The 27,800-nt window shown below is 40.4% G+C and overlaps 2 protein-coding genes across 2 annotated transcripts; one reads left to right on the top strand and one right to left on the bottom strand.

Moving 5' to 3' along the window:
• Window positions 1–480: 480 nt before the first annotated feature.
• On the top strand, window positions 481–11,645 carry pla2g7 (phospholipase A2, group VII (platelet-activating factor acetylhydrolase, plasma)). Its single transcript, XM_080744319.1, has 11 exons — window positions 481–675; window positions 1,640–1,764; window positions 2,141–2,291; window positions 2,452–2,545; window positions 2,725–2,793; window positions 4,859–5,024; window positions 5,286–5,399; window positions 5,855–5,946; window positions 7,902–8,072; window positions 9,967–10,115; window positions 10,314–11,645. Exons 1-11 carry the CDS (start codon window positions 612–614, stop codon window positions 10,406–10,408), a joined length of 1,290 nt encoding a protein of 429 aa, XP_080600445.1. The 5' UTR covers window positions 481–611; the 3' UTR covers window positions 10,409–11,645.
• A 3,677-nt stretch (window positions 11,646–15,322) lies between these two features.
• katna1 (katanin p60 (ATPase containing) subunit A 1) lies at window positions 15,323–27,431 on the bottom strand. Its single transcript, XM_080745298.1, has 11 exons — window positions 27,296–27,431; window positions 25,953–26,112; window positions 24,996–25,138; window positions 22,371–22,545; window positions 21,171–21,286; window positions 20,972–21,077; window positions 20,271–20,429; window positions 19,592–19,718; window positions 18,296–18,433; window positions 16,303–16,429; window positions 15,323–15,531 (listed from the first exon to the last, which is right to left on the bottom strand). The coding sequence occupies exons 2-11, from the start codon at window positions 26,109–26,111 to the stop codon at window positions 15,333–15,335; spliced, it is 1,449 nt and encodes a 482-aa protein (XP_080601424.1). The 5' UTR covers window position 26,112; window positions 27,296–27,431; the 3' UTR covers window positions 15,323–15,332.
• Between the last annotated feature and the right edge of the window lie 369 nt (window positions 27,432–27,800).

Genomic DNA, 27,800 nt, shown 5'->3' with positions numbered 1-27,800 from the left:
GCGCACACACACACACACACACACACACACACACACACACACACACACACACACACACACACACACACACACACACACACACACACACACACACACACACACACACACACACACACACCAATAGGCAATACCTGTTTTTAGAATACATTGAATTTAAGTCAATTTTAAATTAAAATAAATTAAATCCTATTAGACTTTTTATAGGAATTGTACTGTCCTAACTCCTGTGCTTTTCCTATGCGAACTGCTAATAAAGTATTCAATCAAATAAACCATTTAATCATAACAACATAATTGGAAGATGGAGGTCTTATTTTGAAGTACATCCACCGGAAGTGTAATGTGTATCAGATTTAAATTGACGGTGGTGTGAGCTCTGATGTGTCAGACTTTGATCTCCATACTCCACTCCTCGTTCTCATGCCATGTTACTATCCTACCGGCTTTACCATTCATGCAGCAATGTTGCGCAAGTGACACGCAGTTAGCGTCAACACCCAGTACCCTGTTTGCCCTCCGGAGGCACGGGTCGTTTGTATCTGATCCTGTTGAGTGAAGATAAGTAAATTAACCCAGATAGCTTTAGCCTGCTGCTGCTGTTGTGGTAGTCCATGTTTTCTAATGGGGGACTCGTACAGTTGTTAACCAAGAAGATTTACCAGTGGTCCAAGACAGGTACAGTTACAAGTTTACTATCTTTGAGTTTCGGTTTTAACAGCTATAATGGCAGATGGCTGCCTGTCAGATAGATGGTCTGTGAAGCAGCCAGTAGAATAGTAGCCTACAGTTATTCTCTCTCTGAAGCGATGGCAGTTCTCAGTTTTTTCCAACATTAGAATAACAGCTTTGACTGTAAAACAATCTGTCGCTGGATACAACTTTATGGTCTCTGTAGGGAAGGAGATACAAGTATAGAGTAGACACACCATCGAACTCAGAAGTTTCCATCACCTTTTGATGTTTTGGGTCAAAAGTCTAAATGGGTCAAAAGTCTAAATAAAAGTCTCGGAACGTTTTCATTACAAACAGACACTGTGTGCAATGTTAACCTCTTGTGCAATCACAGGAGGTCTGGCTAATGTATGGATGGTAATAACATAGTAATAGTGTACGAATAGAATTTAGTATCTACAGTAGGCTAATGACAGGTGTGTGTGTACAGCAAGGGTAACTTACAACAACTCTAGTAAACATAGGCTAGTAGCCTATATGTCAAAATGCTCAAAGAAAATAAGGACTTGAAAAAGAGAAGTTTCTCACTTTAGGTACATGTTAGTCTTGCTAAATATTTGACAGACACCACACTAAAATCTGACATTGTTCAATTCAGCACCATCATAATTCAAAGCAAAGTCACAATATTTATGTCTGTTTCACCCAATTGGTTCCCCCAATTGGACACAGTTGAATACAAATGTCCTATCTTTTTATGTAAAAATATCATGGGATTAATAATCATCATTGGTCAATTCTTAAAGTGTAGTGCCAGGAATTGGTATTGGCACTGTATCCCTTATCTCCATTGTTGTATCAATCAAGTCTATTGTAAGTGTCACGGTCCTATGGTGACATATCTGTCATTTGAATACCGGTATGCTCTTTGAATAGCAAATAAAGATGTTTTTCTCCTTCCTTTTAGAGAAGAGGAGGTATACGTACGGATTCTTTGCCATGGGAAACTCCTGTAACCATCTAGGGATCCCGGCAGCCAAAGGACCCTACACTGTAGGATGTACCGACCTCATGATGGATCACACTACTCGGGTAATGTACATGAATAGAGCCACGAACGTGAGCCATTGCATTTCAAGCTGTATTACTTTTAGGCACTTAAGCTATGTACTTTGATTTATGATGAGTTAAAATGGTAGTTAAAATAGATGATCTTCAAGCGCCGCGTTGCATGTGAGCTTTCTTTTGTTGATATTTTTAATTTGAAAGACATTTTTGGGAGGGGAAATTGCCCAAAGTAAGGTAAGAGTGCTTAAGTGTTAGGTTGCAAAAACAGGATCCATGCACAAAAACAACATTCAGAGCATATAGCTTACTGACCACTTCCTTCTACAACAAACCGCAATCAACACTTTGTGGTCGCATCATGCTTGATTGTGTCAACTGATTATTCTGTGTGGGGGAACAGGGCACCTTCTTCCGGCTTTACTACCCTGGCCAGGAGGTGGAGAACGCTCTAAAGCCTGACTGGATTCCATGCAGGGAATACTTCAATGGTCTAGCAGACTTCATGAAGATCAACAGAACGCTCAGTGAAAGGATTTTCAACTACCTCTTTGGTGAATCTTTTTTTAAATATTAAATAATAATTATTTGTTTACACATTTTATTCAGAAATAAACACACCACTGGTACAATAATGGACAGGAACAAAATTCAACAATTCAGTCATTTTTGACACGCTACTCAAGAAAGCTTGAATGTGTTATTTCTTTAAAGGCTCGTTCAAGATTCCAGCATACGTGGACGTTCCAATTAAAAAGGACGGGAAATATCCTGTAATTATCTTCTCCCATGGCCTGGGAGCATTCAGGTACTCGCAACGCTAGTACAATTCAGTTAATCAGCCATTTAGTGTATTACATTAAACACTTTCCCCCCTATAATAACATGCCCACAATATGGACACCATGTTGAAAGTGGTTAACTTAGCAAGTTACCAGTATGGAATGATGTCACGGAAATGTACCTTTTCCACCTTCCTCCTTCTAGGACTCTGTATTCAGCGATATGTGCAGAGCTGGCTTCTCGTGGCTTTATTGTGGCGTCAGTGGAACACAGGTACACACATGCAAATAAATCCAACATTGTGCTGATTCATAAACATGCTTCAATCATAACTCACTATGCAGGTAGGTTTCTTTCGGTTGTGGAGTCATTAATCGATGAGACAATTAGGAGACCAGACAATATTCTAGGTGGTGATGGTTATGTATCATGGGGAGATGTACGATAGCACTCATGTCAGTGGTACGATAGTTCTGCCAGGAGGCACAAGTCAGAGATCACAGTTTTACTGTCGCTGCTTCAAGGACGAGCTGAACCATAACAAGATAGGCTGCACGAAAACAATAGCTCAACAATCAGGCCTAGTGGAGACATTTACAAGCTATCAAATATCATAATGTAGTATTATCATTGATGGTAAATATAAAAGGTTATACTGTACATATGTAGTCATTGCGACCACATTTTGTACAACTTAAACAACCAACCACAACTCGAATCACACTGGCAATTGAATTCTGTCCTGTGCGAATTCCATCCTGTGCGACCTCGCCCTTTAGGGCAAGGTCGCTTTTCGCCCCAAAGGGTGTCTTACTGCTATAATTTCTTCCTTTGTGCTAACGTAAAAGTAACTTGAGCTTCCCGATGGGGCCAAATTAAGATGTGATAGATTCTGGTACTGCTCCTATTAATAATTCTGCGAGAGAACCATAAAATCACAAAGGGCACTTAGGGTAGTCACTATCATTATCAATACCACGTAGTGGAAACATAAACACAGGAAATTTCATTCAAAGTTCAAACCACGGGCATTGTGGTGCCTGTGCGTGACGCCAGTGAGTGGCAACAATAGACCATCTCCATATACACGCGCGGTGCTAAGCGGCTGTCTGTTTATCTGTAGAGTAGAAGTGGAAAGGGTGTGCAGACAATGGCACAGGCCAGCTCATCACTTTTTTTTTACTAGTATAGACTGCAGGGGAACCTATGGAGGAGAATATAATGGCCTGACGCACAGTGAGTCAGTCAGTACTGTTGATTGAAGGGAGTTGACACACCTGGCATCCCTCCTCTGGGGTGTACATTCGCAAGCTCACAACGCGTTGCGGGCTTGCGGCACGTTGTGAGCTTGTAGATTGGCCATATTTGATGAAGAGATATGTAGAAGAGATATGTGCTAGTTATGTATGTATACTGTGGGTTGCACAATCTACTTTAGTAAAAGAAAATATAGGTACATCCTCAGATAATTGTATGTAAAATGTATGTTTTAAATTTGTACTTGCCTTGGGCAGTTTTGTAAAGCAACCAAGTACATTTACTTAACTACTGAGTAGAATTTTGAGGTATTTTCACTTTACTTGAGTATTTCCAATACTTTTACTTCTATTCCACTACATCTCGCATCCAAATATTGTACTTTTACTCCACTATAATTATTTGAAAACTTTAGTTACTAGTTACTTTGCAGATATAAATTATAGTATTATAAAACATACATAAACCACTTTAGCCCTATTTTATACCTAGGCTGTTTGAAATTAGCCGATCTACAAGTTCACAACTCGTTGTGAGCTTGTAGATCTGATATTTTCAAACATTTTGTACTTTTACTTTTTGTGCTTGAATTCCGGACTTGTACTTGTAACAGAGTATTTCTACATTGCAGTATTGATACTTTTACTTAAGTAAAACCTTTGAGTAGTTTTTCCACCACTGCCAGTGAAACTCCTTACTGTCAGGTGAAAAGAAGGCTGGAGGGGACATGTGGTTGTCTACACACCCTCCCCAGACCAACAGTAGGAGTTGGCACAACTTGGCAGTGACAGGGACTATACATATTATGGGTGGAATTGGCATACACACTAAAAATGGGGAGAATATAAACAATAGTTGATCCAAGGGCCCCAAATCGACTTGAGCATAAACATGTCAGATCAAAACAGATATTTGGGATGTGCTCTAATGCATCCATATATAATTGTGACCATTCACCCTCTACGTGCCATTTCCCTAATCTGTTGTCTACTCTAATAGAACAAAAACAGCCTAAAATATAATAACAATAATAACATATAATAATAACTGCATCACGTCGTGTTTATTTATTATGATCCAGAGACGAGTCTGCCTCAGCTACATATTATTACCGAGAGAAGACGGAGTCAGAGAAGGAAGATGCAGCTTCGTCTAAAACATCGGCTCCAAGCGACCTGGTGGAGGAGTGGATGTACTACAGAGCTCTGCAGCATGGGGAACATGAATACCCGCTCAGAAATAAACAGGTATGTGTATGTGATTGTGTATGGAGATGGTGTAGGCCAGTGCTTTTCAAAGTGGGGTTCCTGAGGGGTTTCCAGGGACTCCCCAGCAAAAGGAGGAACAGTTTAAACACTTATATTTGAAAAAACGTCTTTTACAGTATGGGGTACCTACCTGGTACAAACTGTTTTCAAATCGGAGTATACAATTAAGATATAAATTATACATATGCCATGTAAAATAGGCCTAACCAAAAGCTATTCCTTCTTTTCGTCATTTAACAGGTCAAACAGAGGGCAGATGAATGCATCCGCGCCCTGGATAAGCTCATTGAAATCAACTCAGGGATTGCAGTGGAAAACGTGCTGCAAACACAGTTTGACTGGACTACACTGGAGGTACCAGTGGACCAAGATCCCAGAATCACCATATTAACCACTTGAAACCTAGCATCCTTATTCTGGGAGTGTAATAATAGGCCAACATTCGGCAAATATAAAAAAGATCTCTACACTAATACTGTAGCATGCTTGTAGAGCATTCACATTAGTTGGCTCATACACATTTACATTAACACAACAACAAAGCGACAAAAACACATCATACTGTACTAGTATACTAAGCAAACACAATAACCCAAAGCATTTCACATCAAATAATATATTTTCTATCAGAGAGAAGTTGAACTAAGGCACAACACTGTATATAGCACCAGAGCAATTAGAGCATTGCATCCTAGTTCAGTGTTGACTGTTGAGATCTAAAATATAATTTCTCTAGCATCATGAATTCCGCGTTCAGCCTTCCATGAGGAGGACTCAAATCTTGTTCCTCCTGTTCCTCTGATCACCAGAACTCCATGGACCTGTGTAGGATAGCTGCCATGGGCCATTCTTTTGGGGGGGCGACTGTAATCGAAGCACTGTGCAAAGAAGTCAAATTCAAGTAAGTGCATTTTAACCTTCACCCGTTTCAGTTTTATAGGTCACGTTAATGTTTTGTCTCTGCTGGTTCTCTGTCATATGTTGGTTGGGAAATAAGAAAAAAATCACACCTAATGTGAAGTGAGCGGTGGTCGTGCTTGCATAACGTCTTCAGACTAGGATTTAAGTCTAGGATGTACAGGCTATGCTACACACACACATTTTACTATGGCAAAACACTGAGGAAAAAGGCTACAGACACACGCACAGCCACTCTATGGAGCGCTATGCTACACACACACATTTTACTATGTCAAAACGCTGAGGAAAAAGGCTAGAGACACACGCACAGCCACTCTATGGAGCGGTTTACCACCGCTCAAAAAGGGCACATGCTGACATATGGGCATATACTGATGACTAAAGGCAGGCATTTTAAACTGATTGTAAATTAGACTGCACTCTGTCGAGGTGCCAACTTGCGGCCTTGTGCACTCATAGCCAAATATGGCTGTTAACTCGCGCCTGCAGAGCATGCAAGTACTGTAGGGTGATGATAGCTGTTGGTGACGTCACAGAGAACACTGCTCCTTCATTGGTTAAAGTTATGGCCACATACATACATTCCCACATACCCACAGACAGCTATCATCACCCTACTTGCGCGCTGGGGACCACTGTTGTGTTGAGTGGGGATATGGCTGTGGTGTGGAGGGAACATTTTAAATTAAATGGCTGTTAAGGGCTGGATTTAGTTTGTTGCACGATACTACCCAGAACTATTTCAATAGTTTTAAATCAAGCCTTTAATAGTAATTATTTAACTGAGATATGCTAGTAGTCCAGAGCTCAAAAAAGGCTGAGAACCACTGATCTATTCCTATCCTATCCCACGGTTAACCTTATTCTGTTCTCTTAACCTTTTATATTAAACTCGTGTTAACTGATCTACGGATTGTAACTTAAGAGCAGACATATGAAATGACATGGGCAGGGCACATTTCCTGATAATGATGACTCATCCACTTCCAGTCAATCCGGTACAACCTTCCCTTCTTGAGATAAGAGATAACAAACTATTTTTTTCCCCTGTGGAAATGTTTTTACCTCTGACTTCCAAGTAACTGACTAAATGTACACATCAGCATAGGTTACCAGGTCATTTAGTGCACTCAAGTGCACTCTCAAGAAAAAAAATCTTTGCTTTCCTACATTACTAAATGGCATGGTAAGGTCCACGTACCACCAGTTGAAAACCTCTGACTTAAGGGATCTATCTCCATATATGACGATCCAGTTCCTAGTCTTTCAAAAATAGCAAAGATCTACAATGTACTATGTATTTTCTACTATTTTTGAAAACCTTAACCTCTAATGACATTCCCAAAATAGCGATGTCAGACTGAAAGCGGTTAACCAAAGAATAGTATTCAAGCTTTTGACTAAAGCTCACAACTGCATTATATCCATTGAAACATTTTTCTTTGGGTTCTTTTCTTTTTCACCCGACATTGTCGATGTGAAAAGGGGAGGTCAAATAATGATGAACATCCTGGTCTCAATAATGCCTCGCCCTGGCCAGCCCGGGACGCCTGATGGAGGGGAAAGGAACTGATTGGAATAACGTGTTCCTTCCACGCGCTACGTCCAAACCATGGAAAATCCCCACTGTCAGGTGAAAAGAAGCAACTTGGACTCCTCATGCATAGAAGGAAGCATGAGGTCAGTCCGTTGTCTCCCCAGGCGTGGCAGAGGGAGAGCAGAGCCCAGGATTACATAGGCAATTGGCACTGGGTGAAAATGGGTTACATAATCGTGGGATAAAAACTATAAAAAAAAATAAAAAAATAATGATGAACAGTCTTCTTGCATAATGTGTTGCTCTCTGATTAGGAATGCCATTGTTGCCCTACATACTGTGATGCTCTTGATTAGGTGTGCTATTGCCCTGTATCCTGTGTGATGCTCTCTGACTAGGTGTGCCATTGCCCTGGATGCCTGGATGGTCCCTCTGGAGGATGAGATATTTCCCCAGGTGAAGCAGCCCATCTTCTTCATCAACTCAGAGAAGTTCCAGTGGGTGGGAAACATTATCCGCATGAAGAAGCTGGAGTCAGCTGCCATTCAGAGGAAAATGATCACCATCAGGTATAACAGGCTTTCTGGCTGCTTCCCAGTAAAAGATGAGCGAGTGATGTCACAACAAAGTGTCATCTAGAACATTCTTTTGTGGGTTACGATTTTTTTCAAATACATTTTGAAACAAACAAACACAAATACGGCTAAGACATTTTTTTAAATATAATTAAAAAGTAGTGAAAATAGGATGAAAATGGATCTCGGGCAAACGTCCAATTTCTCTTTTGGGTCTCGAGTTAAAAAGTTTGGGAACCACTGATCTAGCAGGATGTGCTTCAGAATCATGGGACGATTCAACCACAAAGCGGCGCTGTTGTCAAATTAACACAAATGTATAGTTCCTTGCATGACACTTTCACTCAATAAAGTATATCATTTTGGTTGCATGACAATTATCTAAATGTCATGCAATGAATTATACGGTAAATAAAAATGCCTGGTCACCATGGAACTACAAGATAGACACACTTCTGATTGTTTGTAAGGCCACTAGTGTCTTTATGCTTGATACGAGTTAACTTGTTATTACTAGTTTAACAAAGCCAGTTCAACAACTCTCGGGCGAATCTAGGTTAAAAGTCACCTTAGACTTGTGGTAAACTGTCCACACTATCCAGAATATAATACACTCTATAGCAGGGGTGGGCAACTTTGATGATGGCGAGGGCCACTATATTTCCACCTTCACTCCAGAGGGCCACATTGCATATTGCTACGTCCTACTTTGTCATTCTAGTATCTTATACAAAAGAAGCAAAAATAGCAGATCTACAAGCTCAAAACGCATCGCATTTTGAGCTTGTAGATCGTCTATTTTTGCTTCTTTTGAATTGGAATCCTGAATTATTTTTGGTTGTTTTTGAATTGGAATCCTGAAATGTAACATTTATATCTCATTTCAAATGCATTTAGTTATCATGTTAACTTTATGAACCTAAATACAAATACATTGGACATAAAAAAATACATTTTAATACTACTATACTAGTCATTAAAGTGATAGTTCACCTATTTTTGACATGAAGCTGTGTGAAATACTTGCCATTAAAATAGTGGTTACAAATGTATTAATTACCAGAGTCCTGTGGTCAGAGTTCTGGTCAGTTTTAGATGAATATAAAGTAGTTCCGGTGATTTGGCAGGGGCTCATGGCCCAATCATTAAAAATAGATGAATCCACAAAACTAGCTTCATTTGTATTGTTGACCTATTTCTACCAAATAGACCAACTTTCGTTCAACCCTCTGTCACATGGTACTATGTTTTGTGTCCAGTATCACTACGCCGCTGCAACGTATTTCCCCAAAACAAGGTGCTTTGCAGTCAGCTGATCAGAACGAAACCTCGCTCTATATGGTAGAAATAGGCCAACAATACAAATGACGCTAGTTTTGTGGATTAATCTATTTTCAATGATTGGGCCACGCCAAACGGCCCCCACCCCATTGGAACTACTTAATATTCATTAGAAACTGACCAGAACTCTGACCACGGGACTCTGGTAATCAATTAATACATTTTTAACCACTGTTTTAATGGCAAGTATTTCACACAGCTTTATGTCAAAAATAGGTGAACTATCACTTTAAGCTACTAATATTGACTGACGGAATTAAAGCAGGTCATGTTTGGAATTGGAATTGTAACAGCTGAAATCAGTAATATATCAGTATTCCGGTATTAACCTGCATTAAGTGAAGGTGGGGGCCGCATGTGGCCCCCGGGCCGCCAGTTGCCCATGTACGCTCTATAGAAAGAGCATTTGCTGATCGCAAATAACTTTGAGTTGCAGGCAAGATGCTTAAATTACATTTCCGATCTCTAGACATGGGGCAGTGTTATGTTAACTTGCATAGTATTTTCATTCATGATGTAACGTTAGGTTTCTGTGTTCCCTCGCCAGGGGTGCAGTTCATCAGAGCTTTCCAGACTTCACCTTCCTGACGGGAAACTGGATCGGCAAGCTGATGAAGCTGAAGGGAGAGATTGACCCAGAACTGGCCATGGACCTCTGCAATAAAGCATCGTTAGCATTCCTGCAAAGACATCTTGGTGAGGACAATGACAGATCCACGCACAGGATGGACCAAATATACCTTGTCATGTGCTTGAACATGTTTTATTTGGTATAACATATTTGGCATTTGTACTCCGTACTATCCATGCTTGTACTTTTGAAACTCTACTGTCACACTTGGTCTGGATGGATAAACATTATATCTGTATCAATTCTGTCAATCAAATTTTCAGGTATGAATAAGGATTTCAACCAGTGGGACCCACTAATTGATGGAAAAGATGACAACCTCATTCCAGGAACCAATGTTCATATCTCCGCCATCTAATGTTGTGCCTTACATGACTGGTGAAATAGTGATGACGACCTGACCTGTACTTGGTTGGTCATACCTGTTTGTATGAATTCCCTTTGGACAGCCCCTAACGTGTCACGCCAAGTAAAGACAGTATGTCATACGGTTTGGGAGTAAGGTGACTGCACCACCACTCAAGAGTTCAGGTTCGACAATGGCAGCAAGCATCCAAGTCAGCACTCAAGAGCAACTTCGTTTTTTTTGTGCCAGGTCTTACTAAGACATCTTTGCAGAACATACCATCTCAGTGTTCTGGTATTTGTAGCACTGGGCCTTGAATGTATGAACAGAACAAAGTGTAACACTGTGGAATCTTGACCATTATATATTTTCATTATGATACAGGCTTTGTAAAAGTGTTTCATACTTTCATTGCAAATTAGAGTCGCACAATGAAAATAGCTGATCTACAGCTCACAACGTGATACTTTTGGTGTGCAACACCACATGTAATGAAGTAGGCTATATCAAGCTAGAATCTAGAATTTATCCACCTGTTTCCGCGAGAATTCACTGTAGATTTATGTGTGGGACACAACCGGAGAATAGCAGACATATAAACTCACGTCACGTCGCAGATGCAACCGTTGTGAGCTTGTAGATCACTCTCGGCTGCGACGTCGGAACTGCCGCACACCTTTCTGCGCAATGCATGATGGGACGTTGGAAACTTGTGGATATAAAGCATCATAGACATACTGTAGACCTACTGTATGCCTATCAATTGTCCATTGTTATAAGAGTATGTATGAGTTAGGGTACTCGACTTGGAACAAGTTCCATCAGAGACAGATTATGGTTGCAGTGTGGTTGTATGTGGTATGACCCTAAATAAAATGCTAATCCAATCCATAGGATTCCAATCCATAGGATTAAAGACACATATTTTGTTTTCTATAACCATAGCTTGATAATTTAATTGAGTTAGTTGTACAGTATATTACTATGGCCAAGTAATATAGACTTATTTATCTAGCACAATTGCACATAATACAGGGATCAACAAACAACTTGGTCAATATCATTGGGAGAAAACCCCACTAACGCATGATTTCAGTAAAAGGAATTAGTGGGATATTTACTCAATTAAGATACAATGTGCCTTAACTCAGTACTGTCCATCCTGATTCCCTCCAACAGCTCAATGCAACATTTCACTTTTCACGTTCTACCTATCTATCATTCTGCAGTTCTTGTCTTATATCTCTTCATTTGTACACTACTGAAATTAATAAATTTGATTTGTATACAAAATATAGTGATTCAGGTGATGTGGTTTGTTTCATGTTGAACATTAAGCTAGTCAACTAATACAGCTGGTAGTTCATCTACCAGTGCATAATGCTAAAATGAATACTGAAGATTTTTGAATTCATTTTTTGTCCCTTTGTTCAGGGCTTTTCTTGTATCAATAGCACCCAATTAATTCATTTCAAATGTCCTAGATATGAAAAGATGTTTTGGTTTAAAATCGTTTGAATATAATTGCGACCGTTAGGTTGCAGTTACTATCAAAACCTCCACCGGCTGTCTGTCCCTCCGTCTGTCCGTCACGTCACACTTTTGGCCCTACTCTTATCTCCGACACCGTTGCCCCTATCCATGCCAAACGTTGCACACACACTCCTTGGCTGGCAAACCACAACCTCCGCCCCTGATTTCTCACATGCCCCTCTTCTAGTGCCACCATGAGGTTGTTTTTTTTGCAGATAACATTAACAGACACTGCTCCTACAGATGTTGCCTAAAAATCACGCACAGCGGGACACAGTATCTCGCTACTCATGTCATCAACATGCATCTGTCCCATTTCCCATATTCCCTCCTGAATACACCAAACTGTGTGCTCATAATAATGTCTGCAGCTATGCTCACACACCTAATGTCTCACCTTAGGTAATTTTGCCAAGGAGGTTTTATTCAGTAAAGTCGTTACACTGAAGTGATCTTGACTGATACAATGTTTAAATATCTTGATACTTTCTTGTTTTCTTTTAAACTGTGATTGGCTGGTCACATTGCTATACTTCTATCTTTTTCTCCCTTTATTATTATTCGGTGGTGGCAACTGGCAACACAATTCTAATGTGCTACTTAATTACAAGTGGCCCAGTTTAGTTATGTCTAAAATGTATCATTGAAAATAGCTGATCTACGGGCTGCCAATTTTAAAGGCCTCTAAGCAATACATTTGCAACGCACCTCCCCCTACACTCAGGAACCAATGCCACTTACAGGCCAATTTGTGTATACTCCTGATTAGGGAGTCTTACTGGTGGTATAGATTCACAATGGTGACATTGATACATATTGAAATGTCAATCACATTTTGTACTGAAATAATTCCAAGTGTACTGAATCATAGTTAAATTATAGAGCTTTCTTTTTTTTGCTGGCGATCCCCTGGAATCCAATCCCTCAGTGACCTCTAGAGGTTCCCCAGACCTCACTATTGTTTTTTAATAGACAATCTACAAACTCACAACTAAATGTAATGCCTCAACTAGTACAATTCCAAGTGTTATTCAGGGTGGGGTGTGCCCAGTTCAAATATGATTATTTTGGGGGGTCCCCAGTTTAAATTATTTTGGGGGTCGCAGCTTGAAAAGTTTGAAAACCACTGCAGTTCATAAATTTGGTCAGAAAATGTAAGCCGTTATAAAGATCAGAATCGACAAAACCGGACGGTACACCACAGCAATGACATGCACACGTATGCAAAAAGGGTAGTCTCGGCAAACTGGATCACCAGGATTCCGATGAGTATACTTTAAACTTTAAGGCCAATCCACACCAGTGCAACTCCTTGCAAGGAGTTGCACTGGTGTCTACTGGCTATAAGACCGTTTGGTTGTCGGGAGTTGCGAGTTTGACTAATTGCATTGGTGTGGTCTGGCCTTAAAGGTTACTTAAAACTTAATTAATCTGTGAACAAAGTGGGAGCACATTTGGCAGTGTGCACTCTACCCTTATCTTGATTCTCCATCTGTCCTGCACTGTTTATTATCAGCATTCATGTCCTGTGATGAGAAAGGGAACTATACTCATTGCAGGGACCTGCAGTGATTCATTGTGGAAATATGAACATCCCCCAAATGACTGGATATTTGCTCATTAATGAGCTCAGCACAATTCAACACTATTTAGTAAACTGGCAAAACACATAAACACACATTTAACCACTTATTTTACTTTATTTGATTGTATAAATTCACATCCAGAGGTTAACCAGATGGTTCCACAATAGACAGAAAATCAAGTGCATGAATAAAAAAAACTCAGATCAAGTACATTGCTTGACAGAATCAGCACAACCAGAAAAAACAAAAAAAATATAAGAATATTAAATCTTAATTTTAAGGAAATGTTAGATTACACTTAAAGCTGAAAGGAATATATATATAAAAACAAAACAAAAGACAAGACAGTGTCTATTAACGGAATGTGGATCTCCGACTTCATTTGTTCAGTCTATGACGTCAGTCACACATATGACCTATGACTCCATATTTGGGCAAGGTTTTAGGTCTCGCCCTTGACTTCCATTAGTGAGGTTGTACATCAGCTTAAGCCCAAGCAGCTGAACGCGGCGGAGGAGCTGGACAGTGAGAGAGCCAAGAGAGATGGCCTCCTTTCCAACAGTTCATCAGCGCTTTACGCTTCGTGATGTGCCGATTGCACTACAGAGGTGGAGAAATTTCTGTCTACTGTGACTTGTCTCACTGAGGAGAGAGAGACCAACTAGAGGAGATACTGGAGGGACTGAGACAGAACAAAGCTAGTGGTGCTTTGCCAATGAACACAGCATTTTATATTTTGTGCAGCTTCGTTAACAGAATGCACACCTAATAAATGGCTTATATTTGGAAAGGAAGGCCATGGCGTTATTAGACTGTGGCCTCTAGGTTGAGGGCGGTGACATTAAATTGCATTCAGCAATACAATTTATGCGTTTGGCTCATGACAGTGTTAACAGCTCAGCAAGCACCAACAGATTAACTTTTAGTTTACATATTAAGAGTGTGTGCCCTCACGGGCCTGTTCTCCAAATAAAGACAGATTTTATATTTACAGGTTAAATACACTGTATGGCTATAATTATTAAAGTAGAATATTGCAGAATATATAAAAATTGGAACTGAATATAACAATGGCACCACTTCTCCATTGAACTCCATTGGCTGCCCTGTTATTTTCTATCACCCTCTTACTTTGAATGGAGTCCTCAAGCTTGATAGCTGACAAACTCAACAGGAAAACACCTCAACCACAGCGACAACAATACTTGGGAAACTCAGTGCTAATAGGAGATTCTGTTAGCACCTGCACATAACTTGGGAGAAAACATTGCACGGGGTAGTTGTTGCTGATATTTTCTTATGCTTAGCAGCTTTAAGATCCTAAAACTAGAGATGCAAGCCTCTAGCCTAAGAGATACATGCCAACTACTGTAGATACAAACATGTAAATACATGTAGAATAAAACTATAGACATTGATTGTGCAACAAAAACTCAAGTGTCCTAGTTATAGGTAAGGTAGTAGTGATGGCATCGTCTCTCACCAGGAACATGGTCCATGGTAGAGCCAAAACAAAAAGGGAAACATTATATATCCTCAGGAATGTGCAGTGGCTTCTGTTAACCTTGAACTACTTATATCATGCAAAGTAAGGCGAATAGGTGCTGATTTTCAAGTGCAGGTAGTCTCACCCCATCTCACATCTAAGGCCTCAAACATCACTTGGCATACCAATAATTTATCAAAACAAAAAGAAAACAAAAAGCAACCTAGCATACACAACCAGGTGTGAATGGTCTTCATCCTAACCAGTCAGCCCCGACAGTCAAACACACCCCCACCCACCCCACACAGCTTATTTCACCATTGATTATTCCTCAGCAGGACCCAAACTCTTCTATCCACTTGTCATACTTCTCCAGGTCAGACGCAGACACAGATTTGGACACCTTCTTTAGTGCACACTCAAAGTCGTCCATGGTGGTTGGCATGTGCATTTCATCCCGGGAAATGTTGCGGATCTCTTCCGGCGTCAGGCCTTCGATCCTCCTCCTCATGGCCATCAACGAGGCATCCCTGCAGCAGTGGCACATTACAAAAAGGTTAAAGGCTCTGGCTACAAATGGTACAAATCTATATAGAATATCCAACATGACCATCACATTACAGCTATTTGCACAATTCTTGCTCAACACCATTGGTCGATGAAGTATAAACTAAGAATCGAGTGGTTAACACTTTAAGACCTGAGGCCGATTCTATAAATGTCTTCTAAATCCTTCTAAGGTTTATGAAAAACGTATGTTTCTGTGATCAGTGGTTCTCAAACCATTTCGTGTCAAGGACCCCTAGAATTATATGTATTTGAGCATGGACCCCCATCTCAAAATATGTTGTTCCAGGGAAGGCACAGAAGCAATCACTTGAGTTACAAAGGTTTGCACAAACATGACACAGACAGACACACACACACACACACACACACACACACACACAGACACACACACACACACACACACACACACACACACACACACACACACACACACACACACACACACACACACACACACACACACACACACACACACACACACACACACACACACACACACACACACACACACACACACACACACACACACACACACACACACACACACACACACACAAATCCTTGTGATTTTTCAAAAATAGCAGATCTACAAGCTCATAGGGTGGCACTCGGTGAGCTTGTATATCTGCTATTTTTGATTAGCCAAAGTATAAAGTAATACGTGACACAGATGCGTTCCGCATCGTAAAAAGTAATCAGCCAAGAAAAGAATCCCTAGCCTAGAGCCTTGCCTGCAAACGTTAGTGATGTCAGCTCCAGAGTAGCCCTCCATCTGTTCAGCGATCCTGTCCATGTCCACATCGTCTGCCACCTCCAGCTCCTTCAGGTTGATCTTCAGCAGCTCCACCCTGCCCTCGGCTGTGTGCACACAGTGGCAACGCTGATCTTAGCAGTGCAGTCATTTCAATGTGAGCAGTGCTCTCCTCTTGTAACCTCGCGTCACCAGTCTTTCCTAAGAGGAAAGCCTGGTATTCGTTTACAACGGGCCGTTTGATCCGGTCTAGGCGGAAACCACAAGCAGAAGAAGCGGCATCTTTTGGTTTCCCCCCTTTGTTTCCCTAATCCCTATTAACATGCTCGATTAGCCTAGTGTAGTCTTGCCAGTCGCTACGAGTTGGATCAAAAGATGCATATATCAACAAAATTTCCAAAAGCAAAACTACGCTGCATCAAGGGGTTTATTAGGTAGGCCCTAAAAGTATGTCCTTGAGCGCAGGGGAATTATTTTGGGTTAAAACTGAATCCGGTTTGATCTTTCCGGCCAAATTGTAGTCCTTTGAGAATTACACATGATGTAGAGTGGTTTCCGCTCCCGACTGGATCAAACCCTGAATTGTGAAAAGATCCCAGGCTACTCCTCTTGAAATTGTCTCTTTAGAGTATTAACAGTTGGAAGAGACAGCGCAGAGCAGCGCTTCTTAACAGCTGACAGCCTCGTGTTTCAAATATATCAACAATGGCACCACCTACAGTATAGGCCAATTAATTGAGACAACGACAGGCCTGATTTTTAAATGTAACTAACTATGTTAAAGCTACAATCCAGGACTTATTTATATAAATAACATGTTATTTAAACCAATCTGTATGGTAGAGTATGTACGTAGTATGTAATAATATATATTAGCAGTGGTTGGGGGTGGCTTCTCTACTCTTCACATTGAGAAATGTCTCCCTGGTGTCGAGTGGGACATTTGGCATTGTAAATTGTATTTTATTCTAAAGAATAAAATTATATATTTCAAAAGATTTTCCATCTTTTGAAATTTATATTTTATTTTTTGTAGTTTACTCGAGGCTTAGTTTTGCGTGGCCAGACTGTTGACTCCCGCGATTGGCAAATGCTCCCGTCATACAGTCTGGGGTAACGTAAGAAGAATGATGAGTACCCAGTTAAAGCTATACTGTGTAAGTTGCTCAACTGGTGGTCTGTAGCAGTATAGCAAACCACGGTCGCGTTTGCTTTTTTCGTCCGTTTTTCGCTCGCGGACCGGGCCGTCAGACCACCGCGTCCGCCTCGCCTCGCCGAGACGCTTTCAATGAGGTCTCCCGTGTCCTTCTACGAGCAGCGGTTGGGGAGTTACATGCTAGACTCCTCCAGTGTAAACACTGCAGTGTACTTCCTGAAGGCGTGTTTCCTAAACCCACCAGAGAGCCCGGCAGTGTATGTTCTGCGCTGTGATTGGCCGGCAGTGTATAACCCTCGCTGTGATTGGCCGGTAGTGTGATGACGCAATTTTTCCGCGAAAACATCATAGAAAACATATAAAGAGAAGGCTTTAGAAGCTGAAAATAACGGAGTGGGGGTTCTAAAACTTTAGCGATTTAACAGCTAGGACCATTTTAAGATTTGTTTTATAAAAAAAGTTACATGGTATAACTTTAAAGCGGATGTGAAGCCTCCCCACTTCTGTTTAGTTTTTAACATTGCGCACATTTATCCTAATATAAATAAAAAAATCAACTAAGCATATTTAGCTTGCTGCTTAGCAGAAATTACATTTTTAAATATATTTTCATGAACAGAAATGCCAGCTACCATTACTCGCCGTTCAGGAGCTGTAGTTCCAAACTCTATATAGCATTCAGAGATTGTGGAATAGTTGGCTATGCGAGACTACTCGAGGCGTGACCCATAAACATTGGTCTGTGACCCATAAGAATTGGTCTGTGACCCACAAACCACTGGGTCTGGGAACCCCTGTGATAGAGGCAGCCGTTTACCTGAGGGAAGAGGGATGTAGATCCTCTTCTCCAGTCTTCTCCTCAGTGCCTCGTCGATATCCCAGGGGAAGTTAGTAGCAGCCAGCACCATCACCATCTTGGAGGGGTCTTCATCGCCTCCTGAGACACCACCCACACCTATGCAACAGAGACAGAAACCATCAAGCTTCAAGAACATCTTTGAGATGCAGTACTTTTTAATTATAGGACCGGGGTCTTCAACAGGGGGTCCGGTCTCAGAGTAACTACAGGGGGTCCTCCAAATCTGTGTGATATGATCATGTCTTTTAAAGGACAACTTTGGTTTTCTACAACAAGGGTTCATATTTTAGATTGTAATTAGAGAAAAGAAAAAGTGAGTGTTAAAATGTTTTCAGTTGCTTCGTTCTATTGTTTTATCGCGTTTACCGTGCTAAAATGTGGGGCATGCGTACGAATGGGGGCATGCGCACAAGTGACTAAATATATCTTTTTAGACACAATAAGCCAGCAGTTTCTTTATTGCTATTTACAGTAACACTTCTAGCACCCATAAGTCACATCCAACCATGAAAGGTTGCGTTGTATCTTGGGAATGGGGTTATTCTGTGTAAAATGACATATTTAGCCATTTGTACGCATGCCCCAACCACTGAAATAATAATCTCTAAAACAATAGAAAGAAGTAAATTAAATAATTTTAACACTCATCTTTTATATTCTTTAATTACAATCTAAAATATGAACCCTTGTAGTAAAAAACTAAAGTTGTCCTTTAAATTAACCATTTGAACCCTAGCATCCCTATTCTGAGTGGAACATTAGCCAAAATTAGCAGATCTACAAGCGTACAAAGCCTCGCGCTGCGAGGCGTTGTAAGCTTGTAGATCGGCTATTTTCGGCAAAGAGGTTTGTAGAGGGAAAAGAAGAGCAGACTAATTATTTGACGGTTCAAGTGGTTAAATGTCTGAAAATAAATACACATGACTCCAACATGATGACAGTGCTGTCAAACGGGTCTAGGCTGTCTAAGAAATCTATGAACATTTTTAATCTGAAACACAATTTTATACAATATGTTGTGGGGGTCCCTGTTTCATCTCGCTCTCTCAGATAAGGGGTCCTTGGCCTGAAAACGTTGAAGAACCCTGTTATAGGGCATTATTTTGACATCAAACTAGTATTTTTGGATACTTTCCTTGGATCTGCTGTTGCACAAGCCAAAGGAATGTTAACACGAGGACAAAAATCTATTATTACAATCATCATTATATTTTTTACTTGGCTGCTGCTGCTGCAATAATTAAATTATAATACCATCCATCTGCACCAGCAGCTCTGCCTTGACTCTGCGACTGGCCTCGTGCTCCTCTGACGTCCCTCGGCGGCTGCACATGGAGTCGATCTCGTCGATGAAGATTGTGGTGGGGGCGTAGTGCCGTGCCTGCACCAAAACAAATACAAGCACTAATCAGCAGAGCAGAAAATAAATACATAAATACATATTTGTTAAACATTTTATTTATGCTTTATTGTGCAACACAATCTGTGGAGAGCGAGTGTCAGGGGGGAAAAACTAATGGGAAAAGGGGAATATTAAGTTACCATTTACCAAATTATACCTTTGAAAACATTAATGAAAAAAAGAAAGAAATTCATCCGTAGTATTGAGATCTTTTGATTCTGAAGAGCAATGTTGTACACCTGGTATCTTCACAATGTCCTGACTGACACCGGATAAGGCATTAAAAGAAAGAAAGAGTTGCTGAGATACAAATGATTTACCAAAATAAAAGAGTGTGTGTGTACAACTCCCTATTTTAATATTTTGATACATTACTAAACATTGCAATCTGCATTAATGTGTGACAGTGACACCAATGTTGGTGTCAAACATTGGTTCTGCTCTGGACTGAGTGGGTGGTTCAACCCCCAACTTGACTTAACTTGTGGATCCGTCACTGTCCCTATCAAGTGGAATATGTGAGATCCTTACCATTTCAAAGAGGAGGCGAACCAGTTTCTCAGACTCCCCTCTGTACTTGGACGTGAGAGTGGACGAGGAGACGTTGAAGAAAGTCGTTTTGCACTCTGTAGCGACCGCTTTGGCCAAGAGGGTTTTGCCGGTGCCTGGAGGACCGACCATGAGAACTCCCTGAAAACAGAACACGGTTTCATTTACAGTAATTGGTTTTCCCATTTTAATATGCATCACTTCATGCCATCTTTGTAATTTCTCGTCTCCCCAGGCTATTATTCTTCCAATACCTGTAAAATATCAACCAACTTCTACCACTTTCTAGATGAGTAGATCCGATACAAACTCTGATACCTGAACATGCATATCTGTCAACACTGATCGTATACCAGTGTTTACAATAATAATAATATATTAATAACAATAATAATTAATATAACAATACCATTTTGCTAGCTCTGACTAATGTTACACCCTCTACTAGCACTGCAGTGACCGCACGTTTGTTTGCCTGGGTAGCATAGCATTATGAATATATGAAGTATATCATAACGTGCTATGAGATCGGTGCATTGACTTACGTACTCACCGATACCGGCTCCATCATTTTAGGCAGTATCGGAGGCATTTCTGATAATTGTGTTGGTACAACTCTAGTTGTAGATGCACTATAACATAAATGTCACTAATAGCCTTCTGTTAAACTCTTTCAATAGTACCTTCCACGGTCTTCGTATGCCCTTGAAAAATGCAGGCATCCACATCGGCAACACAACTGCCTCTTTAAGTAGTTTTTTGGCATCTTCTAAATCGGCAATGTCCTCCCTGTGGAAATACATAGCTTTGGTTAGATACTGTAGGTATTACTTTGATATGGACCTGTTACCAGAAAGACAGACTGTTGAGATACCTTCATACCATTTAATGTTGGGGGTTTGGGATATAATGTCTCTTTCAAGAGCCTCGACAAGGTCTTTGTCGTATCCCGTCCCATCAAACTTCTTCAACAACTCTTTCTCTTGGCCCTCTTTGTTCTGCAAAGCAAACAAACATCAAGAGTTACTATATCCTGAGGGGTCTACTCTACATGGAATACACCTCAAACCAGAAACTGGACGGACAGGCTGGGTGTGATTGTAGGCAAACATACAGTGTATGCGAATAGTGTTTCACCTACAGCCCAAATAGGTTTGTTTGAATACTGGTGGCATGGCATGCAGTACAGCCAAGAATTATGTTGGTTGGTCTCTAGCTAGAAGAATATGCATTTTTCATATTTCAAGTCACTTTATTATTAACATTTGTGTAGCAAATGTAATATATAAAATGCAATTCAAAGTGTTTTACACAAGATAATGAGATTTAAAGACAAAATACAATTATTATTTTTTAGGGTGATTGTGCAGTCCATTTGCTTAGTATATTTACTTGTATATAGAGAATCATTTGAAAGATGAGAGGGAGATAGCATAGACAGGCCTTGGCAAGAAACTGATGGGAATTGAGCCTAGCACATCGTAGGGATATATAACAGTACTGGACAATAATACAGATACATATATGTTATGTATCAGGGCTGATATATTGGTGCGATCCTTGGGCATAATGTTGATGGTGTATACATTTTCCAAGCCTCTTCTTTTCACCTGACAGGGTTGGACGTAGCTCTAACCAGTTCCTATCCCCTCGATCAGGTGCCCCAGCTGGCCAGGGGGAGGCAGTATAGAGACCAGGATTACTGCATGTTTTTGTGAGGGTACCTTAATACCCTATAGAGGACACGGGGAGAACATGCAAACTCCACACAGAAAGGCCCTTTTACCAAACCCACCTAGGGTATGGGCACTGATGACGCTGAGGAGAGAACACACCCCCGGCAGGAATCGAACCCAGGACCTTCTAGCTGTGAGGAAACAGCGCTATCGACTGCGCCACCGTGTCCCCACTGATGGAGGATTAATTATGTACCGTTGGCAGGCATTGAAGTAATAAATGCCTGCCAATTCACCAATTAGGTATACCTATCCATAAATGCACGCAATCTCTGCGTATCCAAGAATAACCGTCCTTTGAACAGAATCTGTCGTGTGCCTGTAAATGAACAACCATAGTATTCACCTTATCTTCCTTTGATTTGCCAGGTCCATCTTTTCCCTCCTTCTTGTCTTTGCCCTTGGAAGGTCTTGCCCTGTCGCCATTGGCCCCACGAGGCGAGTTCCTTTGTTGTGCCCTCACACCCACACTCAGGCGGTTGTTGTGAGGTTTGCCGTCTTTGTGTGGGTTGGCAGGCCTCCTAACAGGACATGGAAGAGATATTTTACTTTTAACCACTTAAACCCCTTCATTGAACAGAGTCCCCCAAGTGTCAATATTTGGTCCACTCCTTTTTACTCCATATGTAGATTTGTACAAAGATGCCCGTACAGAACACACCACTGCACTCTGTATAGTTCACTCGATTGGCTGCAGCCTACGGCAAGAAGGCAACTTCACTGGTACCTATTCCTTTTTAAATGTGTTCACTTCAACTGTCCATCTTATTTGAAACAATCCCTGGAACCATACACATCACCATATCCACTCAGGAACTCACAACATCCCTATCTCACCGTCCCCCCAAATTCCACTACAAAGCTCCATCTGACTGGAACAATCTCCCTCTTTCAATCAGATCTGTTACATCTTTTGGCCGCTTCAGGACTTCCTTGTACTCACATCTTGAAACAACCTGTTCATGCCTCTAATATTGATTGTATTTGTACTTAAAAAATTGCATTCTCCATTATTTTTTGCTTAAATGACTTGGGGTAAGGGTGGGAGATGGTGAGCAAGCTAACTGTACTGTACGTGTTGTGTGTTTGCATTGTATAATGTCTTAGTCATGTGTTTTTGTACTGTATGTAATGTTATTTGTGTGTTTAGTACTGTATGTAATGTTACTTATATGTTTATGACCTCCTCTAAAATGAGATGCCGCATCTCAAGGGGAAATCCTCTCAATAAATTCTGACCAAATTCTGACCGCATTGTAAGCTTGCGGCTATTTTCAAAGTATCTTCGCCTATTATGACGTGCACAAAATAGGTATGCTCGGTTTTATGTTGTTAAATAAGAACAGATCATTATTTCGTTATATCACGCACCCTGAAGCTTCCTTGGTCCCGTAAACATCCGTTAACTGGTTACCATGGTAACCGATAGCTGCCGCACTGTGGCGGCCGCTGGTGAGCGAAAAAAGTCATTTTCCCATGATGCCTCGCGAAAGCCGCTGCTGCCGATTTCCTTTTCCTCATTGCATTGTATACAAGCTCCAGCAGAAACACCTCTTTTCCCATAATGGCTTCATTGGCTTCATCAAAACAGCCTGTTTTTGCTATTTTTAAATTTTGGGAATATTGTGACATGCCCAAAACAGGGATACGAGGTTGAAGTGGTTAAACAGAAGCCTATGTGTTGCATATAATGACTTTTGTTGGAGGAAACATACGCAGTCCGAAATACAAGTCAGCGGTGATTGGATCCAAGAATTGGGTGTGAAATATTCCAGCAGGCTCAAAGACAAAGAACAACTTTATACAGTATATTTGGAATATTGTGTTAATTGCTTATTATTAGTACATAGGGTCACATTCAAACTGGATTTGAATTCAAGTATGAAACCAAAAAACACCTCCTGTCTAACTAGTGAGGTGAAACGCACAGAACAGGGAGAAAACACATTTGTTGGCCGCCTTTCCAGAGGCGTTAAGATTACCAATACAGGCCCACACCAGGCACCCACAAGCACTAATCTCACTCATATGACTACATCATTGGGTTATTGTCCTCAGACAAATAGCTCGTGCAACCTCACACACATGAGTGCACCCTGCAGAAGAGAACAGTGATGCACTGAAACCCACCCCCTCATATCAATTACAGATGACATAGACCTGCTTATTTTTTGTGAGTGACACCATCGTACAACAAGTGTACAAGCATCAGGGTTCCCACACATTTTTAACAAATTAATTTCTAAAACCTTTCCAGAATATTTAACCCAATTTCCAGGCCTATATGTGTATAACAATCATTCAGCACAAATTAATAATGAGTCTCTTACTCCTATGTACAATGCCCAAAGACAGGTAGTGTAGCAAAAATAAAGCAGAGAATATAGAATGGTATAATTCCATTCCAAATGTCGTGCCACACTCTTTGCAACACCACCTATCCCAGGACATGGGATAAGGCTGCAGAACGTTGTGTGAACGCTGTTCTTTTTGTCATGCACATTAGGCTGTTATCACGCAGCCCGTTTGGCGGAAAATGACTTATGTTTCATATTTTGTGTAATGTTTACATGTTTTGGAAACATTTTTTTAATTAACAAAATCAATAGCCAAAAACAATGCATATCCAAATATTCTTCCAGGACCCTTGATAAATTCCAAACCTTTTCCAGGACTGGAAAGTATTTTTTCTAATTTCAAAATATTTCCAGGAATTTTATGACCGTGGGTACCCGGAAGTGTCCAGACTGAGACACATCTTTAGAAATATGATTTGATTTGAAACAACCGTGGAATGTGGTTCAAAACAGTTTTGTTGTTGATTTGTGCTGGTCGGACTTGCTAAAAAAAAAAAAAAAGGGAAGACTCATCCATAGAAAGAAGAGAGATAATAACTCTTTTTGCAATTAATAACCTCAGGATAAAAAAAAAAGCCAAAATAAAAGCTCAATCATCTTCCAACTTTTCATACCTTGGCTCTACTGGAACAGGCCATATGTCAGCATTGTCACTGGGGTTAGTTGGTTTAACAGGGGTGGTGTTCAGTTGAAAGTTCTCCAGGGTGGACATGATATCTTGAATATGTTTATTCTCCTCGTTGATTTCTTGCCACAACTGTGAAAGGACAAGAACAATCACAGACATAGGGATGGGACGATATGACAATTTCATATCACGATTATTGTGACCAAAGAAATCACCATTTATGAAATGATCGCGATAATCAAAATATCCCCGACATCCATTATCCTGGGGCGGAACATTTGCCAAAGAAATAGCCGATCTACAAGCTCACAACACGTCGCAACACAGCGCATTGTGAGCTTGTAGATCGACTATTTTTTTGTCAAAGAAGATTTGGTGGACACTGAAAAAACGACCGTATCAAGTATGTATTATTATAAGTCTTACCAGTAGAGGTTTAAATGGTACCGGATATGCAGCTCGGCAAACAAAAGGTGAATTGATCCCAGTGCATGACGGAGGACGATTTCACGATAAATTAAAACTTCACGATGCGATTATCTTAGTGTTTTTATATCACAATAATATCGCTTATCGTCCCATCCCTATTCCCTACATACAACCATAAAGCAAGGGGGTGAACCAATTTTCATTTATCCATCAGTAACTCTGAGAGCTTACACACGTATGCATGTACATTTTGTAGACTCTCATATCAGTGATAATTGACACAGTGCTGCTGTGACATTTGGGCATGACAGAGCTTTGACATGAAGTAAGTTATTGTGTAAACACAGGTGTCACCAATCCACTCAGGTTAAACAGAGTCAGGGTGTTCCCAGCTAGTTTGCACGTTGGCTCACACTGGAAAGTGGAAAGGCTCTTATTGCTAACAACTGTGTTTACCATGCTATTTCATGTCAATATGTCTGCCTCTGCCACGACTGACACTGGTATACAGTACCTGCTGCCATCGCTGTTGCAGACTGCTGTCACGCACAGAGTACACATTCCTCTTGATCTGCTCCAGTATGCCTTGGTAGAAAACACTGGCAGAGCTGTAGTTCCCCAGCAGGGCATACTCTCTGGCCAACTTCAGGTTCTCGCTGATTTCACGACTCATTCTATTGTTGCAGAAAAGTCAGGGAAGCAATGGTCAAATTGCAATGCCAACCTCTCACCTTGCTCTCAACCCTGCAGACATTCTGGTCATACTACTAAAGCACTGGTTCACACTGTTAGGTTCAAGGACCCCTGAGGGGAGTTCCAGGTGGTTTGTGTTTGTCTCTTTTTCACACAAATTGTTCAGTGTATTCACATATAGCACAAATAACCATTGCAACAATTTTTTTTGATAATTAGCAAGAAATGTGGCCCTTACAGGTCTGTAATTCAGAGTTAAATGAACACAGAGGATTGTATAGTCTATATAAGGGCAGCAGGGATAACAGTCGTATCAAATGGTGGTCAGTGACCTAATACATATTACACTGAGGGGACCTTGAAATTACAAATGTTGATAACAACCGACATATGAGAATATAAACATTAAAGAAATACAAATCTACCTACTGCTAAATTGGAATATTTAAATGAGCTTTTGTGTAACCTTAACCCAATAACCATATTGGGAGGATATGAGTGAGTGGTTTAAAGTAATTAAGTACATTTACTTAAGTACTGTACTTAAATAAATAAAAAAATAGGTATTTGTACTTTATTTATTTCCAATACTTTCACTTACTCCACTACATCTCAGATCCACTCCACTACAATTATTTGAAAACGTACTAGTTACTTTGCAGATATAAATTATAATATTATAAAACATAGGCCTACATTAATCACTTTATACCTTTTTTATATCCACGAAGAGACGCGCTGTGAGCTTGTAGATCTGCAATTTTCAAACATTTTGTATTTTTACTTTTTTAATGCCAATTACATTTTTATGCCAACTTTTGTACTTTTACTCAAGTACATTTTGAATTCCGGACCTTAACTTGTAACAGAGTATTTCTTCATTGCAGTATTGATACTTATAAAGTAAAAACATTTGGGTACTTTTTCCAACATTGGTAGGCAACAAACAATGACCTTATCATGAAATAGTAAATTATCTCCGACGTTGATCTAAGATAAGTCGACCAACCTGTTGTTGCAAAATGAGATAAACTGCAGATTTGAGCGTTGCAATTACGACTCACGCTGCCATATTAGAAAATAAAGACAAGTGACAGTTGTAAAACACTATCAGTAGCCTATAATGTGTGAAACAGCCTGCGTAGCATTGGTCGCTTTACTTACATTACATCCACCCCTCCCGAGTTGTGATGATCTTCAGTAGGTTTGTACAAACACAACACAACAGTCGCTGTACAGTGTCGTCAAGCTGAACGGCGCCGTCAAGCCACAAAGTGAGAAAAGAGCCGAGTGAGTGAATGATGAACGTTAAAGATGTTCTGATCTGATCTGGTTGGTTGTGCTTCTGCTCTGCTCTTGCTGCTCAACTTTTCAAGTGAAAACAAAAAATCATCATCGCCGCTGGTGAAAGTTTGACTTCCGGTACGTGCCATTGGCTCCTCCCACATAACGTCTGAATTAAAAATCGTTAGGGTTAATTAAGCGTTTAATTATAAATTATTTTAAGTTAATATTTTATTTCAACCACTTAAAATCACACAAAAACATATCTATTCATCAATATATCTATGTATCGCTCTCTCTCTCTCTCTCTCCAAACACACACACACACACCACCCTGCACACACACACACACACACACACACACACACACACACACACAGATCAC

The sequence above is a fragment of the Nannobrachium achirus genome, assembly GCF_963921795.1.
Source record: "Nannobrachium achirus genome assembly, chromosome: 16".
Taxonomy (NCBI): Eukaryota; Metazoa; Chordata; class Actinopteri; order Myctophiformes; family Myctophidae; genus Nannobrachium; species Nannobrachium achirus.
This window is presented reverse-complemented; position numbering and strand designations above follow the sequence as displayed.

Excerpts from the sequence above, each read along its gene's own strand:
- pla2g7 (XM_080744319.1), top strand. The coding sequence starts at position 612 with ATGTTTTCTAATGGGGGACTCGTACAGTTGTTAACCAAGAAGATTTAC. Across the intron at positions 2,546-2,724 it reads CATGGCCTGGGAGCATTCAG|GACTCTGTATTCAGCGATAT; the intron begins GTACTCGCAACG and ends TCCTCCTTCTAG. Across the intron at positions 5,400-5,854 it reads TTGACTGGACTACACTGGAG|AACTCCATGGACCTGTGTAG; the intron begins GTACCAGTGGAC and ends TCTGATCACCAG.
- katna1 (XM_080745298.1), bottom strand. The coding sequence starts at position 26,111 with ATGAGTCGTGAAATCAGCGAGAACCTGAAGTTGGCCAGAGAGTATGCC. Across the intron at positions 21,287-22,370 it reads GCAAATCAAAGGAAGATAAG|AACAAAGAGGGCCAAGAGAA; the intron begins GTGAATACTATG and ends TTTGCTTTGCAG. Across the intron at positions 16,430-18,295 it reads CTACATCCCTCTTCCCTCAG|CCGAGGGCAGGGTGGAGCTG; the intron begins GTAAACGGCTGC and ends GTGTGCACACAG.